The sequence below is a fragment of the Sceloporus occidentalis genome, unplaced genomic scaffold (genome assembly GCF_023333645.1).
Source record: "Sceloporus occidentalis isolate IW3139 unplaced genomic scaffold, rSceOcc1.0.p SCAF_3, whole genome shotgun sequence".
Taxonomy (NCBI): Eukaryota; Metazoa; Chordata; class Lepidosauria; order Squamata; family Phrynosomatidae; genus Sceloporus; species Sceloporus occidentalis.
In genome coordinates, this window is record NW_028316983.1 from 197436321 (window position 1) to 197457376 (window position 21056).

General features: G+C 38.0%; 1 protein-coding gene across 4 annotated transcripts in view; it reads left to right on the plus strand.

Moving 5' to 3' along the window:
• The window catches only part of SNTG1 (syntrophin gamma 1), a 339536-nt gene extending 324713 nt beyond the window's left edge, over positions 1–14823 (plus strand). For 3 of the 4 annotated variants that reach the window (XM_089517284.1, XM_089517286.1, XM_089517285.1), the window contains 2 exons: positions 3947–4057; positions 13093–14823. In XM_089517284.1, coding sequence (XP_089373410.1) covers positions 3947–4057; positions 13093–13311 — 330 coding nt within the window. In that variant the 3' untranslated portion in view covers positions 13312–14823. Of the gene's footprint in view, positions 1–3946; positions 4058–12907; positions 12968–13092 lie in introns of all 4 variants that reach the window. The other variant, XM_089517287.1, reaches the window with a different exon arrangement.
• The last annotated feature ends 6233 nt before the right edge of the window (positions 14824–21056 follow it).

Here is a 21056-nt window from a genome sequence, read left to right on the forward strand (position 1 = left end):
CAATCCCCAACTCTCCCAGGCGTTCCAGAAGGATACCATGGTCAATGGTATCGAAAGCCATGTAGACATCCAAAAGTACCAACAAGGTCACACTACCCCTGTCGATACTTAGGCGGAGATCATCCAGTAAGGCAAACATGGCAGTATCAACTCCATATCCTGCCCCAAAGCTGGTTTAATGTCTACAAATTATCTTACATAAACAGAAAGCGAAAACATGTTTTAAAAATATAACATCAAATAAAAGTCATAATAGTGATAGATACATAAGCACAACATGGTTTGGTTGTTGTTGTGTGCCTTCAAGTCAACACTAAGGCAAACCTATCATGGGGTTTTCTTTGCAAGTTTCTTCAGAGGGGATTTGCCATTGGGATCCTCTGAGGCCAAGAGAATATGACTTGCCCATATGACATGGCTGAGCTGGAATTCAAACCCTGGTCTCCAAGTGTGGGCGGGGCTGGCGTAGCTGGCTGCATGTGGCCCTAGGAAAAGGGGAAGTTCTGGGCCCACGTGGGAAACAAACTTGCCAGATTCTCGTTTGCTGCAACAGTGTTCTTTAATTCACCAACAAAACGCTCTTCCCCACTTCCCCTTGTGTTCAACAAAACAAAAGCCCACAGGCCAACTAGTTTCAGTTTCTCAAGTCTTGAGACCTATACCCTTAACTCCCAAGTTCCCCAACCTCGGCGTCTCCAGAGCCGCGGCTTGGTCACCCGCCTGAGTGTTTTTCCAGCGGCTCCCAGTCGACCTTGTCGTGGTCCTGGGGACGAGGACCAAACTCCCACTTCTCCCCTTTAGGGTCCCACCACTCGTCCTCCAGGTCCCGGCTTGGTGGTGGTCGCGCCCACTTCTCGTCATCGGAGTAAGTGAAATCCCCTTCCGTCCGAGGGTTCCTTAACTCTACCTCTTGGTGAGGTCCCCGTTTTCGGAAGCTAGGCCTGGCTTGGAGAGATACTGCGACTCCGTCCCTCCCAGGGCTCCTTTTTACCTGCACTTCCCCTCTCTCGTCCGCAGCTCCCCGGCCTCCTCTTCCGCAACGTCTCCCTCCTCCCGAGCGCCACTCTCCCTTCTCTTTTATCCTCTCCTCAGGGATCCTTTTCTCCTCCCTCTCTAGCCCCGCCTCTTGGCTGATTCCTCCCTCCTTTCCCACCTGGTCAACTTCCGCCCTCTCAGCTCTCCCTGTCTCAGGTCTCCCCTCACTACACCAAGTATTAGTCCAGTGCTTAAACCACCACACCATGTTGTGTTCTTACAACATGGAACACACTTGAAATAAACACCAGCATAGAAATTAAGACTCACATAAAGGTACGGGATGATATAATATTCTTCCCCTGGCACTACAAACCACACCATATTAAGTACTGAGTGGTTATCACCACTTTGTCCTACTTGTAAGCTTCCCTTAGGCACAAATCCACTGGTAGGGACAGAATGTTGGGCCAGGTGTTGTGTCTCAGCATGACAATTTAGTAAGTTTATACTTAAATCACATCCTCATCTTCAATAGCAGCCTTTTTCATATTAGGGTTAATAATGACCTGAAGGAAATATGGATACCACAGTGCAATTATACCTTCTATTTACATAAGAGGAAAACACCTTTAGTTAGCTTGCTTTGTAAACATATACCCTGCTTTTCCCCCTTAAACATAACTTGCTCTCCAGATGGATTATAGACAGTATGCAATGTAGTTGTAAAATATCTCAGTTATAAGAGCAGCCTGTAAATATAATACATAAAAGCAGACTAGAGTATAGTAACTCAACCATTTAAAACTGTGGTAAGGAATATATAGCAGTTTACATTATCCATAGCCAGCATAGGAATGGGGATTTGGAGTTAGCTCATCACCATCTAGAAGACAACAGGTTTTCCTTCCTGAGGCTTATTTTTATATAATAATGGTTCAAGTACAAGATGGCTTTGCCTAGTGCCAAAAATCAGATTCTATATTTATAAGTCTAAGTAATAATATATAGGGTATACTTTCTAACTTCGATAGTCTAGAAATTACATTGTACTTTGTTAAACTAATAGAGCCCTTAAATACACTTAACGCTGCAAGATGTCCTATCTTATTGTTATCAGATCTTTTAAAAACAATATCCTGTGAATCCTGTGAAGGATTTCTATAAACGTTTTTTATACCCAGACAGGAATCTATGCTATTGTACAAATGTTTAGAGATATTGTAGTTATCGTCTTATCACTGGGGTATTAATGCTGCACTTTAACTGTCATGGCTCCCTCATGTGGAATCCTGGGCTTTATAATTTAAGCACCTGATATTATTTCCTAGAGTATTCTTATATAGTCCCATGAATTTTATCAGGTAATTATAAGTACCCTACCAATTTCAAATCCCAGAATTCCATAAAATGAGTCCATGGCAATTAAAATGGTTATTAAAGTACTATATGTAGTATGGATGCACTGCTGGGATTTCATCAGAACAGTTTCAGCTACAATCTGCTGTTTTTTCCGAGATATAAGCACTAAGGGTGGATCAAGAATGGTTTTAGTACTATGTGATACTATGACTCAGCCAAATTCACAGAATGTGAGATGATACCTATTAGTCCCTCTAGACCATTTTTCACAATTGCACTAGGAGAAGGAGTGAAAATCACTAAATGAGTCACTGAACATAAACACACCTTTGGCAAATATAGAGCTCTAAAATGAATGTCACTACTAGTGGGTATGTGATGAAAGAATATGGTAAAATAGCAGAGCATTTTTCAGGTGATTGCCACTTAGCAATAGCCACTTAACAACAGACATTCAACCTCTGTGCAAGCACAGAGTATGAAACAAGACCATGGTTGCATATACAGTTGTAAGTGTATTGGCTACAGACAAACATTCTGCTGAATGTTTGCAACTCAGTCAGACCCCTCTCCCCTGTTTGTTGTACATAGTTTGATTGTTTCCATAAAGCTAATACATGGAGACAAATGTTTACATCCGTAGAAGTGTATGAGTATCTCGTCTAGATACTAGGTAGAATGTTCAGATTTCTATATGATACTTGCAAAGCATGCATTTGGCACCATGACTCTGTAACAATTCATCATTATTTTTGGGATACATTGCCCCTGCCTAGGGATTTGCAATTACAGATAGTTTGTGAGAGCCACATGAAACATAACCCCTCATTCAAAAGTGTGAACCTGAACCCAGTGATATAGCACTCTGCCTCAAAACAATTTTTCCACTTATCAGTGATAAAGTGAAAATGTGCCATGCAACCTGATAGATATATCTGTCATGCTCAGATTTATCTGAGACTTAGATGTCTGACAGTTAGATATCCATGCAAGAGCTATGGATCATATAGATGAAATAGGATCGACATGGGTGAAAGGAAGCTACTAACCAACCACCAGGTGATCTTCCTCAATCAAAAAGTCAACAAAAAACTCTTATCCAGTGGTGTAAAATATTGCCCTCTAGGTGTTTTGGATTACAACTATCACAATATAGTGAGGCTAATGGGTATTTTAGACCAAAACTAACAAATGTTCTATATCCCTGCTTGATTTGCATTTGTTTAGCTTCATCAGGAATATTCTGGAATAAAATAAGTTTTTGGGAGAGGGAACCTGGCTTTATTTACCACATTTTGACATAGTGCAAATTGGGATCGTCTCCTTCTATTTTTTTCTCTTTTCCTTTTTCTTCTTTTTATTGTTACACCAGGGTCAGATGAAGCTAAAAGGATTTCTAACAACATTTCATAAATGCAGTCTGAGTGCTCTGAACCAGGCACTGTCAAAATGTAATACATCTTTATGATCAAAGAGACTTCAAACCAGAGAACACTGAATTTGTTTAATTTTATATCACTGGTAGGTTAAAAAGTTTCCAGGAAGAACTTTCCTTCTGCTTTTGTCTTGTGTACTGATAGATGCCTGTTTATGTTTTTGTTTTCTTTAGGCTGTACTATGGCGGTACAAATTTTCCCAGCTTAAAGGGTCTTCAGATGATGGCAAGAGCAAGATCAAATTTTTATTCCAAAATCCAGATACTAAGCAGATAGAAGCAAAGGTAAAAGGAAGAATTAAATATGTCTCCTCTTTTCAGAAAGACTTTGGATCAAGTAAGGAACAAAATTGTCTCAGTTGTGGGATGGTAAAAAAGGTGGGTCTGTTGTCCTGGTACTTAACATAACAAGATGTGCACTCAGTTCTGCAGCTGACTGAGAAGTTGGAGGTGGAAAAAATGAGCTCTCTCTCACACAAACACACACTTTATATCAGCCAGGCTCAACTATATTTCAATAAAATAGTTTAAATAGTTTAAAACATTAGAGCTGTCATTCATTGGTCAATTGAATCATGGAGCACAGAGTCCTCTCACAGTATGGAGGTCTGTCCCTTTGCTATTTGAACAAACTGTCTCATCTCTAAAAACAATCACTATCTTGTAAAACCTTTGTGTTGTGTCAATCCTTTCAATAATTTTGGAGTTGGCTCCTGCAAGAGTTTCTTCTTCTACCTCTGATTTTAGGCATTTTATGACTAGATTTAAATAGTTCTAATATGACTGAATAATGTAGCTTTACATAACAGTTATGCAGCAGCTGGGAGAAAGGTGGGGTATAAATTCAATAAATAAATGAATAAAATATTTTAAACAGGCATGGTATTTTAATGGATGGAGAGAATATGACCTATATCTTACATCAGTCCATGTTAAAGTACAGTGCGACCTTGGCTTACGTGGGGGATCCGTTCCGCCCCCCCCACGCACCCCTCATAAGCCGAATAGCGCATAAGCTCAAGTCCCATTCGATCGCATGCACCATTCATTCTCCTGTCGCGCGGCTTCCGTGTAAGCTGGAAGCCGCGTATGGGGCGCCCGCTTATAGCGCGGGTGCACTGTAGAGCCATTGAAAAAATGGGATTTACCTATGTGTTGAATCACCATTTAACAATGGCTTTAATGGAGCTAGTCTACCTGGCCCTAACTAACACAGTTTAGAGCTGGTAAATTAGTAAATTAATGCATCTCAAAAAGTGAAGAGCTGACACATGAGGGGGCAACAGGCCTAAATAGCCTTTGCAGTTGCCCAGTATCATGTGGTACTGCTTGGCCAAGCTATTGACCACTTTTATTGAGGTGGTGTCCCATTCCAACATAATTGTTCCCATTGTCAAACGGTTCATTTTTGTAACATGTGTCCTGCCGTCATTGATTTAATACTAAAAAATAGATTTAATCTGTCTACTCTGTTTGGGAGTAACAATCAGATTTAGGACAAGAATTTTATTCTTGAAGAAGAGGCAAAAGAGAAACCACAGGCTATGTTTTTTCCTTCCTTCATGACAGCTTGAGAGACAGTAAGGCCCCAAACAGTCAGGCCAAAATTAAGCTGCATTGGGTCACTTTGGAGGCCAGAAGCTGCACCAAAGCTGCACTCCAGTCCTTAAAACTGGATTGTGGCATTGGCATGGCTTCCAGCCTCTTAGGACACAAGCATAATTTAAACAACACACTTCCAAAGTGGCCCAAAGCAGTTTCATTTTGGCCTGTCTGTTTGGGCCCTAAGAGACATTTAGTAATGTATGAATGATGTAGAGGTGAGTGGATATTAGCTTATCCAACGTCAGTTCTCATGAGCACTGCTAATATTGTGGGACTTTTCTCACAGAACACTGAACAGCAAGAAAGTTTGCTTCCCATACAAACCTGTTTTGTTTATTCAAGTCTTCTGTAAGCCAGCTAGAACTTAACATGGTATTTGAATATATTATTTGAATGGTATTCAAATGTTTGTTCAGGAGCTATATTTGTGTTGCAATCATGTGTTGCTGATTGAAAACATAAAATAATATTCACTGAATGTGAGTTTTAATTTACATTTATCTAATGTTCCTCTGTCTAACTGTGTAGGAATCATAGTTATTCATGTGAAATGTGTACACCCTCCAGCAGTATTTACAAGCTTTCCTGCATTCCAGAAAAATACAGGTTATGTAGAGGTACCACAAGTGCTGTTCTAAAGCTAAAAACCTAGAAAGCCTCTTGCTGCCTGAAGATTTAAGATAGCATCTATTAATCAAAGTTTGTTTGTTTTCTCCAAATCACCACTTGAGTATGTATTTCTAAGCAAACCCTTTAGACATTGATGCCTAATAATTTTTTTTATAAAGCTGCCTATGATTTTTGCAATCCATTTCTTGCCTAATTTACCAAAATGTAAAATGTCATACTGTGAAGTGTAACTTCTGACTGCTGTGGTATTAGTTGCATTATTTTGGCATTACGGTAGTTAAATCTAAGTTTGCCCATCCAAGTTTTTCTGGCGTTTGAGGTCTTTTGGAGAAGCCTGCCTTTTGGTCCCACCGATTTGGTAGGGTATGTTTGGTACGGACATGCTGAATTTTTTTAGCTTTAAATATTATTGAGGTGTTTTTAATCTGTTTTTAATTTAAGTATATTTTAATATTGTGACTAATTTAATTATATTTAACAATTTAAATATATATGTAGTTATTTTAAAAAGTACTTGGATCTCAGTTCTACAGAAAAATAAGATACAAATCAAATCAGTCAATAAATATGTAAATACTTCAGTCTTTTAGTAATAACTAAGAAATATCTGTATTCTTTGATTGTCAATTGTCTGTTTAAATCCTGAATAGCCCTGCTGGTCTAAGGTCCATCTAGTCTGGTGTTCTGCTTCCCATAGGATCTAAACTGATGATTCTGGGAAGCCTTCATGCGGAAATTCAAGTCAACAGCCTTCTCTTGCTACTGTTCTCCCAGCAGCTAATATCCAGAGGTTCCTTATAGCCACCATGAATAACAGCAGTGAGTGGCTTTATTCTCCATGAATTGTCTAATGCCCCTGTTGAGATGTTAACGTGGAACTGCCAAAATTTCTTAAAACCTCTCACTTACTGCTGCCACCAGTATGTCTCAGTGACATTCACCCAAATACTTTCTGGAAGGCAGCCCAATGGGTCTTTTTAATCCCACCACTGCCACCAATTGTGTGAAAGTAATAACCACTATCCCACCAATTCTTTACTGTGGGACTCAAATCCTTGACTCTCTTAAGTGTCTCATGCACTATAACTCTCTTTAGAAGCTAGCACTTTGGTTTTCAAATTGTTTCCCAGCTTGGCACAACTATTCTTTGACAACCACACACCCACTATCTAATGTGTTCCTTTATTAGTTTATTTACTTTATTAGTTGCACAGTTTAACAGTCTCTTTAGCTTGTTTTTGTAATTGTTTCTCCATAGCTTTATATATGTTTCCTTACAGACTAAATTCTCATAGAACCTTTATTAAACTTTTGTATTATATAATCCTTCTGGTTACTTTGACTCCATCACTATGTCTCCCATATCTTATAACACTTCTGGTTACCTATGACTCCACTAATAACCAAACACTATGTCTCCCGCAGGACACTGCAACAATATAATTAAAAGGACACTCTCCATCCCTTTCTTGGGTACCTAAAACCCTTTCTAACTGCTCTCACATTATTCTAAACTATCCTCAATGGCTCTTCACCCTCAGGGCAAACTAAACATCAACCACTTTCAAACCTGCTCCTCTCTCTTATATACTAACTCCTGGGAGCAGCCCTCACCTTTTCCTGCCTTCACTCCTATCAGCAAGTGCCAAGATTCTAATCTGCCTGTTGTCTCCACAGCCCCTTTATTGCTACCTAACATGATAGCTAGGATTAGATCTTATATTTGTGCAATCCGTGTATTATATGATATGGCAAGAAAAGTTTTGTTGTCTCTTCTGAATCTACTGCCAATCAATTTAATTGCTTTACTCTGAATTCTAATATTATGAAAGACAGGAAGCTCCATCCTACCCATCCACTTTCTGCATACTGTATGCAATTGTATAAATCTCTGCTCTTCTCCCCTAGTAAAGTTTTCTAAAGTCAATCTCTCCCAACGTTTCTCTGCGAGGGAAATACTCCACTCCCATGAACATTGAACCACCATCTTTTCCTACATTGTCTAACTTGATGGTGCCACTTTTGAGATGGAGCAGACTGAAATATGCATGGTTCTATTTTTGATATGCTTGATGCTTCTGCTAAATTGGTTGCCTCATGTTTATAGAAGTAAATGCTTAAAGACCTTCAGATTTTAAAACTTTTTATAAATAAAATAATATAAAATAAAATGGTATTTACTAACCTCTGGAGCAACAGCAGCAAGAGGACCAACTAACACTCCCAGGGTAAGGAGTTCCAGCAGCCACTGAGAAGGCTTCCTCCTGTGTGTGATGGTGATAGAGCCAAAAGAAAGCCCTTCCCCCACACATCTTAAAGACTCAGGCATTTCAGTTGCATGTGGCTGTAAAGATCACAACCAGCATTTTGAAATCTACCTGGAAATAGATCAGCAGCCAGTTGAGCAGTTTCAGTAAGGGGGTTATATTTTACCATGCTGTTTCATGCAAGGTTGCTGTTTCATGCAAGATGCTCTTGTGCAAGATTACTGGAGAGGGTTGCATGGAAAATAAAATAAAAACATGTGGTTGTCTGTAAACATTAGTTTTTGCACAAGCCCCAATAAATCTCATGTAAAAGCATGCACATTTCTGTGCAGAATAATTTCCAGAAATACTTCAGGTTGTGAAAATACCAGGAGAAAACTGCACAAAATTATTTTGACTATTATTCTTCTTGATTGGATTTCCTGAGTGCTAGACAACCCAGTTTTGGCTTGGAAACAAATAGTGACGAATATTCTTTCCATCTCTAATTTAAGATGCATAATGAATTGACATTGATGGCCTTCAATGCCACAGTAATCTTTCTCTTCTTCCTCTTCCTCTTCCGTATAACTTTTTAGAAAAGGAAAATTATTTATTATGTGAAATTATGTCTAGGTGAATTAAGTCTACACGTTCATAGCTCCTTCTGGTTCATTGTTACTACACAGATACAAAAACTGGGGAAAAATTGTCACAAACACACACAAACAGAAGGAAGAAAATAACCCAAATATAAACATTGTAATAAAAACTGATAATACTATATGTAAACGTATGACTTGTAAATCAGTATAAATAAGCTGACAAATGTTGAAAAACACCTGGAAGAGCTCTATAATTAAAACATTGTTTTTACATTCTCTACTGCTTTCTCTGGTTGCTTAACTAACTTGCTCTTGGCATTGCTCACAGAAATTACTCAACCAACATGGCCAATCTTTGTTGCTGTAGCTGAAAGGTGGAAATAATGTAGGCTTCTCCCAGCATTCCTCATCATTTCTTCTGCTGGCTAGTAGTGATGATACCTGCAGTGTAATAACAATTTGGTGAATTCGTGGATTGAACTGAAATGTCAGCTAGTTAATCAACCCTAGAATGTTTGAATAGCTACAGGTATTCCAGTGTTTCATTTATTACGCATATCAGGGCAATTTCTCCCATTATTTCCAGCTGCTGCCTCACATTTGATGAGGATAAAACCACCAACTTACATATTTAGCATGAATAATTTACCTCTTTTCCCTTGGTACCTGAATAGTGTGTAACCAATACAGGCTAATGAAAGCTGTGATGACTCTTGGAAACAGACCTGTGATTGTAATTCATGGTCTTCTACAGAGAAATAAAATGTGATGGCCAAGAACAATACAGAAGTTCATTAAGCATGCATTTCAACTTACTGATCTGGCAGAGCTTAACATATGCTGTGAATATTGAACTACCCAGCTGGCATTATGAAGCACATTTTATTTCATTTTATTTCACACAGATGATACTGTTCCTGTTTCCCAATCACCTGATAACAGTAGACTATGCTCAGCTGGAATGTAGGTACACTGAAGGCTAAGCTACACAGCATATGGCATATGTAGTATGCAACTAATCCTACCTGCCTATCTATGGCGAGTTACAGTCCGCCCAAAACGGGTGGTCTGCCGCTGCTGGTTGCTGTGTCCGGGAACCACAGCGTGGTTCCCGGGCGCAGCCAGAAAGAAGCGCCGAAATGGCGCTTCTTTCTGGGCCCCAGAAGTGGTGCCGCGAGGCGTTAGTCGCACACTTGCGGCGTCACTTCCGCCGCACGACGTCTGAATGCCACGCGTCCGTGACGTCAAAATGGCAGCCCCCGTGTGGACAGGTGCCGCCATTTGGTACAGACTCGGTCTGTATTAGGGTTGAGGGGCGTCAGGAAGTGATGCCCCCTCTCAACCCTAACACGCCCCTTCCTAACCCTAGCACGCCCCTTTGGCGCATCTGTAACGTGCCTATATTCTCTTTTTTCTTTTTTAAGTTATAAACATACACACTCCTGATCTGGATTAAGATGACAATGCACAGATACCAGTGGTTGTGACTTTCCTGTTCTTGAGGATGGGGAAATGGTATTAGCTCTGATGATTTTTCCCCATGTGAAGACAGGCAAATTTAAAGGGGAAAAAGTTGCTCTGTGTGTGTGTGAGACAGAGAGACCTTTCCAATGTGTGTATTGATCCCGCTTGAGACTGGATTACTTGTACTTGTAAAAAAGAAAGAAAGAAAGGCTCAGGTGCTCACTACACATCTAATGCACTGTATAGCTTAGCACTGAAAAGAGCAAATAAAACCTTTATTTTCTTGAGTTGGTTTCTTAATATTTTTTTTAGCATTGCTCATCTGGGGAGCAACTGATAAAAGCAACTCTGCTTCAAAAAACTAATAAAACAAGTTGGAATGGAAAGAGTGGGGGATGGAGAGTGGGGAGACATGCTATCATATGTATATTTATGGTTATACTTTGGATTAGCCTGCATTAAATGCCATTACATGCCTATGTTCATATTTTACAATAACCTGCCCTCGACTTTTCCATGTTATAACGAAGCACTTTCCTCTGTTGTTCCACAATGAGAACTTATAAAAGTCAGTGCCTTGGAGGTGGGGACAGCTCATACATCTCTCTGCAGGGATTATATTCATATTTTCTCTTTTGAAATTACTCCAGAGTACAAAGAGTACTCTGAGTACTACCCCATTCATACTCATATCTCCTTCTCCATAACCTGCAAAGTGACTAGTTTTGAGTGAAACCTAGTTTTATGTACTGTAACAGCTTGTCTTGTTTCCATATTAGAAAATAAAGTAAAACTTTTCCCTGCAAAAGTGTTTGAGTATGTGTCTCAGATGTAGACAAAAAGTCATGCCAGGGCATTTTAAGAGCTCCTCTCTGGGCATACTTTATAAGAGAGCAAATGTATCTTTAACATGTATATATGATTACAGCACTCAAATGCTGGCTTACATTTAGCTGAATATTTTTTTCTGCTGGTGGCTGTCACAGGGGCCTGCTAAGTAATTTTTCTGTATTGTAAGATGTATTATGACAGAAAATATATTTATATATACCCTAAGGAGTTTATCACATGAAGGAGATCAGCAGTTTATCCCATGAACATCCTGGAAAAATTGCGTAATTATGCAAAACGATTTCACATGATGTCGCACAAAACTCACCATTAAAGTGGTCACAAAGAAGCATTAACATGCATCTTTTTACTTTCAGGATGTCAGGAACAATGCATTTTCAATATAATTTTATTTGTGCAATTACTTGCCATTTTTGCTTTATTTGCGGGATGCTTTAAATGCACTTTAATCCCTATTTAATGCCAAAATTAGCCCCAGTGTAATAAATCCCCAAGAGATTTTAAAAATGTGCTTTGAAATCAGTCTTGTGGGCTGCTGGACTGTCAAACAAATATGACTGTGTAGAACATAAAGCTTCAGTTAAAAACTGAATATAAATTTAGTATTAATGTCTTTAATAATAGCCCAAGTCCTACTATGATACATTTCTGGGGAAAGTGTTTGTCTCACTGAGAATTCCTGATCCATATTAATGTTTTACAACAACAACAACAATAATGCTGTTCAGAGAAAAGTTTAATCAGCAAATCATATTGTTGGTTCATAGGCAGCACTTTTGATTTTTCAGCCTGTGATCTGGAGTTGCTACATCATCAATTCTTCCCTATTTTCATCATATCTGCTGCTTCATTTACTTGAAATCCATGATTTGATGTTGATTTAAATCAAGTCAAAAGGCAGTTATTATGTTTTTCATTTCTTGTTGGTATGGCCCCCAATATATTTATGGGCTATCTCAGAATTAACGTTTGTTTAATAGAAAGCTTTCAGAAAATCAGACTTTCTTCTGAGTGCTATGACCTACCTAACTACTGTATACCCAATCTCCCAGTTGATGGAGAAGAGCAAATTGAATTGTTAATGTGGTATGGGAGACTAGGAGGCATGTAAAAGGAGGAAGGACCTAAATAAAGATTATACTAGCTCCCGACCAATTTTCCTCTACTCCTCTTCCCCTTACATACAGTTGTCCCCATTTCCTCAAAACAGTTCCAGGGTTTTCCCCACCCATTCTGAACAGATTTCTAAGCTGGAAAAGAGCTTCAGAAGGGAAATTATTTCCCTGGTTCCATAGATAAAGTAGTTTTTTTCAGCAGAAGAACCCTGATGTATCCTGGCCTGTGTCTTTATGTTTTTTAACATGAGTTGTCCTTGGTTATTAATTAAAATATAGGTTGGTATGTTGAAAAAGATGTGTTAGTGGACATGAAAATTTGTGTGATGTTTCTTCAAAAGACAGTGATTAGTCACAGATTTTTTATTAAAAAGCAATAAAGTTAGTTACATGTTTGAGGTTGTTTGCAATGCAACCTAAAGTATGAGTTAGCAAATGCTTTAGAAAGAAGTGAAGTACACCAGCTATGTCCTTAGCTACCCAGAGTCTGTGAAGCTCTCACCCTTCAATTATTAGGCTAATTTAAAACTTTGTATTGCTTTCTATAGTTTGTTTTTTGAGATTTCTAAAATGAACCATTGACTAGGACCTAACACTGTGTTACCATACTTTTTCTAGCAAAGGGGCAGGTAACATCTTTTGGAGGGTCAGTAGGGGGCAGCCCTCCTTGGTTCTCTGGTGAGTAAGTTCAGCTCCCTCACCTCCCCAAAATTACCTGCTCCTGCTTTACATTAGCTATATTGTATTATGATGGATGAATGGTTTTGCCTCTCACATTTGTCCTATTTTGTTTTCATTTTCAGGAGTTGGAATTTTCCAATCTATTTGCAGTCCTACATTGTATCCACTCATTCTTTGCTGCCAAGGTGGCATGTTTGGACCCACAGTATGTTAGCAGTCAAGCGACAGCTTCTGTTGGTACTTCTGCTGCCTCTGCTACTACTACTACTGCTTCTGCTGCTGCTGGAACTGCTGCCATTGCGACATCTTCTGGCAGTAGCAAATTAAAGTATACAACTTGATATCTCCCATTTTTGCACTTACCACTTTTCGGGGAGTACAGACAACTAGGCATAAATACTTATCAGACTAGTTCCTCAGAGAACAGCAAGCACGAGAACTGACTCAAGAAACAAGTGGCACTTCTCAGCAGAATGTGGTCACAGGGGATCCTGAATTAAATCTGTTTCACAAGGCATCAGTACACAGTCCAAACAGAAATAGATGATTATGTTTTTACACAAGCAAATGAGAGTGAAAACAAAAGAAACAAAAATGAATAACTGACCAAGCATTGCACTTAAGTATTTAACACACTTTTCAACTCTCCATAATGATAAGAGAACTGAAATGAACTGTCATTTTCTTGTTTCTATTTTCTAATGACAACTTATTGTGCTCTGGATTTAAAATAACATCCTCTTGTTAATCAACAACAGAAGGGCGACCAAGAGGCTTACACCATGGAGCAACAAGGAAGTGACATTGAAAAGAAGCTACTGTATCTGTTTTGAAAGAAAGCACCTTAAGTACTGTTGCAAATCCATATTTGTGCCATTTTGAAATAGAGTCATGCTCATTCTTAAATTTGCTTTCATCACATTATTGTAGTGATCAAAGTATAGCCATATTAGGCCAATGTTTTTGTAGGGGAGTGCAGGAAGAAATATACACATAAGTAAGCCATCTGCTATTCGAGCCTATAATACTTAAGCCGTTCAGGCTTTGTTCTCACAAAGTCCAGATAAAGTGGAAATCCTGTGCCACTTCACAGTGCTGGTGGATGTCCCTTGTTCTTCCACCAATATAAAAACAAACCTTTTACAGATACAATATTAAAAATCTAGAATGAATGGTTATAGTTAGCATTCCCCCTAAAATGCTTGAATTTCTCTGTCTGAATGTTTTATTTTGTTTTTATAGGAAAGTGTTCTGTCATAGTTTACCTCCATATGCAGTCTGAGGGGATAAAGCCACGTAAGCTTACTCTGTGACCTCCTTCTGGCAAACAACCAGGCCTTTAATCTAGAGTAGTTCCACTGATCTCATAGACTACACAGAGATCATAGCATGAGAATCATGGGATTAAATCCTAAGCAAAAATCTTTCTAGATACCAGTTTTGTGTTGTTATTGGAAACCTAGTCAAAATATGGAAGAATTTTAATTATGGATGAATTAGAAAACAATATTGCACCAGTTTGGTGAGGGGTAAGATTTGGCACTGTCACTCCTCTCATGGAACTATACCAACAGTGGAACTGAGGAATGGATCATCCTTCTTCTTCTCTGAAGCCCCATGCAGGCCTTCAAAACTTAATTTAGAGATCTGAGAAACCCTCCAGAACAAGTTCAGTGGGATGCAGGGAGTGGAAAAGAAATTCCAATCATGTGAGTGGACATCCACTAGTGTGATATTGAATTTCTTTATTCGGTTTTCTTTTTTATTGAAGTGTCATTTACACTACCAATCTTTTGCCTCTCAAATTCCAACTGTGCTATTTTGTGAATGGCACAATAAAGGTTCTATAAGCATCCATGCTTAAATCTGGTTTTCATTTTACCAAAAGGAGACCCAGAAAAAACTCTCATTTACATGTGTGCATTTCATTTGTATTTTATCCCGACTCAGCCATGGAAACCCCCTGGATGACCTTGGACAAGTCACATTCTCTCAGCCTCAGGTGATGGCAATGACAACCCTCTTGTGAAGAAACTTGCCAAGAAAACCCCATGAGAAGTTCACCTTATGGTCACCATAACTTGGAAAATATTTGAAGGCACACAACAACAACAACAGTTTCATTTAAGAGCTGTTAAACATGACCTTTCAGAAAGAAAGATTATATATTTTTTTCTGGTTAAATGGCTCATCTTCCCCATCATAATTTGAAACATTCTGGAAAAGCCTTTGGAAAAATGTTTTCACCCTGTGTTGTCTATGAAAAAAATTTAGTCCATAACCCATTTTAAACATATTGCATATGGGGTAGCAGTTTCTCCTTCAGTATATAAACAGTCATTCTGATGTGCTATATAGATATGTTCCATTATTCTTCATGTATTTGGGAACCCAAGTAAAGCAGGTATATAGAAGAGTCCTCTTAAATAAACTTAGTTTTTCACAGGACAAAATCCAGGGCACAATTAAGTGTGAATAAATAAGATTAAATTCAGTGCATCTAAATATGCCCTTACATTCAGATGTATACAAGAAGATTTCAGATCCCATCAGTGAGGCTTTTTAAAATACAGTGAGGCTTTTAAATTGTTTCCCCCAAAATTGGTTCATTTCTTTCTCTTGCCCTCTTTTCATGATGTACTGCAAGAAACCCTGCTGGAATGCTATTTAGAAAAGAGATTTCTAGTATTTTAAAATCCCAATGCCTTTGTGTAAGTCTCCTGAGATTTATGTACCTATCAGTACTGATATGCAAATATAAATAATATTTGTTCAGTATATTAAATGGTATGAGCCAATACTGCCTTGAGTGGAAACCTGTTGTCAGAAATTTTATCTACTGTATACAAGCAGCATGCATAGATTACACTGCAGGATAGCAATTTGGGGCTTTTAACCAAGTTGCTATCCTGCAGAGTAATTTATTTATTACTCATACATTTATTTTAAGTTATTATTAAATTCTTTGGGATGGACTATGAGAAATAAAAAGGTTTCCAGTGATTAAAACAGATAATGAACACACTCAGTTTTTATGTTTAGTGATCTGAAATATTCATAAAGAATTTCACCAGTTGCAAAATAGGACTATATTTGAAATATCATTGCATTGGATGGGAATTATAAATCAGGATGGGATCTAAATAATAATCTGTAATGTTTCTCTTTTAAAAAAAAAAAAAAAAAAGCTCAGCTTGCTCCAACATCATGCCCAACTTTCTTCACAAAACAGTTTCTTAGCACTGCAGATCTTGTTTCAATATGATCAGTACAAGTACATTTTGAGCATAAAATCTTTTGGGCAAGTTTTGTATGATGTAGCATAACAGCTGTCCATGCACCCTGAATTCACTGTTTGGCTGCTGCAGCCAAACCTCTTCCCCTTCCAGTTCAGAGGGAGAATCAGAGCAGCATCTTTTTATGTCATTTTGGGCCCGGTACAGACCACGCAAAAATGGCAGTCTGCAGGTGCCCATTTTAACTCCGGAGGGATGCCGCAGCCGCTAGACCGTGTGATGTCCGTCTGGAGTTAAAAGCACCCATTTTTTTCTGAGTTCATTTACCGGTGTCATTATTATTATTATTATTATTATTCTTTGTATCCCAACTCTCCCTGTATTGGATCATGATGTAATGAACGTGCCGTGACGTGTGGACGCTATGCGTCCATTACATGAAAATGGTGTCAGGTATGCGGACGGGATGCCACCATCAGTCCACCAACATTACATAATAGGGTTGCAGACCGTGCGGTTTCTGTGCGGTCCAGAACCCTAGTATCATCGCTGCCACACCTTTTCAAACCATCTGTCTTGGGCCATAGCCAGACACAAAATGATAGCATCAAAAGAAATCTTCCAGGATATTCCAGAGGTCTCAGTGGATGGTTTAATCATTCTGGATCTAGCTATGGAGATATAGTCAGATGATTTCCCCCTCCCTCACCCTGCTCTCCATTGAAGTCCATGGGGAGCTGTAGCAGCTAAATGTTGAGTCTTAGAAAGCTGATCATTGTGGAGGATGGAAGAGAAATGCAAACATCCATGACACTATAAAGAAGACATGTGCAGACATAAATTGGACTAAATGTATGTGTTGATAACAGCCTTTCTATAGTAGAGGAAATATACTTTTAGCCCAACTTAAGTTGTTACTTGTATTCTCTAAGCTTAGGTCCAAAACACACTGCAGAAATAATCCAGTTTGAGTGTTAACTGCCCTGGCTCAGTGCTAGGGAATAATGGGAATTATAGTTTATTGTGGCACCAGAGTTCTCTGACAGAGAAGGCACAATGTCTCACAAAACTACAGTATCCAGAATTCCCTAGCATTGAGCCAGGGCAGCTAAAGGACTTTACTTTGAGAAGGAGCTGAAACATGATTTGTATTAGTGGATCAAGCATTAATTGTATGCATAATGTCCAGACTAACAGAAGATGTCATTTTTGTGTTCCTGATGAGTAGGTTCCCAGAAAGAAGTCATTTTGGGACATCCACTTCCCAAATGCTGGAAATTGTAGTCCATAAAATAACTTTTCCAAGCTCTGATCAGTCCCCAGCCCAACTACAAGGAGAACATTACTGGAGGCCAAAGCAACCAAATCAACCACCTTGGATTTTTAAGGCAAGACATTATATGCTTTTACAAATAAAATAACAAGTCTGGAATGTTTTTTATCTTTCTTTTTCACATGAAAATCTAAGAATTCTATAATAGATCCTGGAAATTAAAAGAAAATGGTATTTTTTTCATGACACCATTGAAATACTAATCACTTCCTCTTACCAGACATATATATCACATCATATCACATTGTATTTGATTACTTGGAATAGAAAGCCAAAATTCTATCCAATCTTAGCTTATTGCGAACTGTGGAAAAGTGTACACCATCTATTTGCCCCCAGTTGGCTGCTCCCACAGGCATGAACAGCTACGCAAACCAGAAATGGATTGTGTTGAAAGAAGACAGGTTTTTTTCAGCCAAGAACAAAAAATGGTTTGCAATCAATACATACCATTCCATACTAAATACTTAGTGCATAAAATCATTTTCATGGATCCACAATATGGTGTATATGATTTAAAACTGTAATAGGTCTGAAAATATAGTGCAAGGAGAATTATTGGCTATATTTTCATATCTGAATTGCTATAGTTAAGAATCAGGATACTGACATTTCTTTCATGCATCCTAAAAACACTGTTCTGGAAGTCTGAAACAACAGGTGTCCTTAGAATCAAGAGCTGGAAGCAATGATTTCAGTAGGAAAAGTACCAAGTCAAGTATGGCCCTGAGCATGATTGCTTTTGCATCTTGTGCATTTAAGAAAAGTTAGGTCAGTGGTTCATTTTGTAGTTGATGAGAGGATTAACATTCATTAATGAGAATTATCATGATTGTGCCTTAAAAATATCAGCCTTCACATGATACATAATTACAGTAATCCCCATGCTAGTAATTTCTTAGAGTAGCTGCCACTATAACAGGATAGAGGGTTGTTGTTGGTTTTTTTCAAAGTTGTAAATTATCTACTTTGCAAAGCCAGAAGCAAATTCTTCAGATTATCATGTAACTGGCTGTAAAATAATGTAGATTACAAATAAATCTGATGCATAATTAGGAGATGACTCATGTAGTAATGTTTTTCACACAGTAATGGCTACCATAGTCTGTCACTGATAAAACTTCCTTACCTGTATGTGTCTTTGGGAAGCAAGATGGGATATTTTTTTTAAAAAAATGAGAATTTCATCTTTCTCCTTCTCATCCTTATTATTTTGTTATTATGTTATTATCACATTTTTAGAAATGCCTATCAAAATGAGAATGCTGTTATAGTTAAGGTATAGAGCTGAAGCACTTTTGTACCATATCAGATGCATTTTCTAAAAGCTTTATTAACATCCAGAAATAGAATTATAAAAAAATAAGCATTATGTCTATGCTAGCTCATGTGCATCAGACCATGGGTTCAATTATAATGCTTTTGTCAATTTTCTGGCAACCACTCCAAGACATTTGGCAGAGCCCTGCTCTCAAACCTCCTTTTAGCTAAAATTTATGAGCATTAAGCCTGATTTTTTTTTGAGTGGAAAGCATGTACTATGCCACAGCCATTATCCTATCCAGTTCAGGTGACTTAAAGACAGTAATTGCCCTAATTTCATGAAAACAATTATTAATCAATTGCAAAATGCTATATAGCAGAATACTTTTTTTTTACATTGTGCTACCTAGATTAATTTTTAACCTGCAATGAATATGCTGTTCAGTTTGATAGTCATTGTATACAAACTGGGTTAATTTAAGAGATCTGCAAGAGCCTTACAATATTGTACTGGCAGTTGAAATCTCACTATAATCCTGAGGTCTCTGTAGGTCTTTCTCTCTTGTGTAGGTAGCAGACTACAATGTATGTGGGTTATTCTCTGAAAGCAGTCTTACTGCATAAGTAAAATAGAATTTAAATCAATTAGCTGTTTTTTACACTTTCATGAACTGTTCTAAAAGGGTCCATACATGCTCTGCGATGGTGGTCTTCAGCTGCCGAGGTGAGGTAGATAGCAATGTTGGCAATGTAAATCTTTGCTAATGACATTCCAAAAGAAAGCAACAAGTAATCTTAGCGATTTTCTTCCACTATGAGACATTTAAAAAAAAAAACTACATCATTTACAAAGATTATTTGCAGTTCAAGATTTATGCTGCACAAAATGTACATTGACACCACTGGAGGAACCCAACAGGATTCAATTTTCTGATGATACTCTGAACAAGCAGCAAACCTTTGATACTTTTTTCTTTACCAGACCAGTACCCATAGCATAGTGAGAGAATGTGAAAAAACACATGCATTGTCAATTAATTGATTAATTAGATGAATTAAACTAATTTATTAACTATTTAACTAATTAATTAAATGCATTTTTATCACCACTTAGCCTATCATGGCTTCCGAGGCTGTGCACTATGGGTAAAAAAAAATTACAACTGTCTTTTACAACCATTAAAAAAGAGAGACTCACACAACTAAAATACTTACAAAAGCCAAGCCTAAAACTGCTTTTAAGAACAAAAGCTCTTCCACCTTCCAGAAGACCAATACAGCCTCGGCCCCACAATATTGGTCTTGGTCACCAGTACATCAGAAGGTGAATAAGATCAAAATCCTGTATGCCTATGATGTATAGGACACAGAGAGTTATGCTTTGAAAATGGAGAAGGCAAGGTTCAACCTTGGAATGACAAATTATTTGAACACATTTAACTCTGGGCAGGTATTCCAAGGACTTCCTTGAGTATAGGTAATCCTGTCAAGTCAAATTTTATTTGCATTAAGCCATCAAGCCAATAGCCACCACTTTTAAAACAAATACAAATGATAATACTGTACATGGATTCAAATACATCCATATATATATATATATATATATAGAGAGAGAGAGAGAGAGAGAGAGAGTCATATGATTCTAGACAGGAAGAAAACTACTATAATTTCAGTTGGAAATAGATTTCATTAGAGCTACAGCATTTTCGATGCAACAACTACTGATGCTGTTGTTGTTCTTGAAAACAAGGGGCTGCTTTTATTAGTTTGAATTCCATCTCAGAAATATGCATCTGACAGGTATGTAAGTGTCCCTGTGCATACAGAGAGCCCAGACCTATCAGAATGGTGCATCATTCAGTGCACATAACATATCTCTCTGTGTGTGTATAAGTGTGTAAGAGAGAGAGAGCACATCCCATGTGTGTATGTATTTTTGTCCTTTCCATAGGGATGAAGTAGGTGAACCATGCATCCCAAAACACTTTGTAATTTTCACCAGAGCAACCATGCTGAAATATTGGAAAAATTAACCTGTATGATATAACTCTTACTGAACTGAAATTCATATAACTGAACACAGGATTTTAACAAGAATGTATATCTGAATAATTGTATGTCCTAGGTCTTATGGTTGCCATTTTAAGGGGGAAATGATTTCAAGTCTAACCCCCCACCCCGCTTTAATGTTCTTGTCTTAACACATAATGATAGCTTTCTTCAGATGATAGTAAGAAGCCCTCAGATATTACTG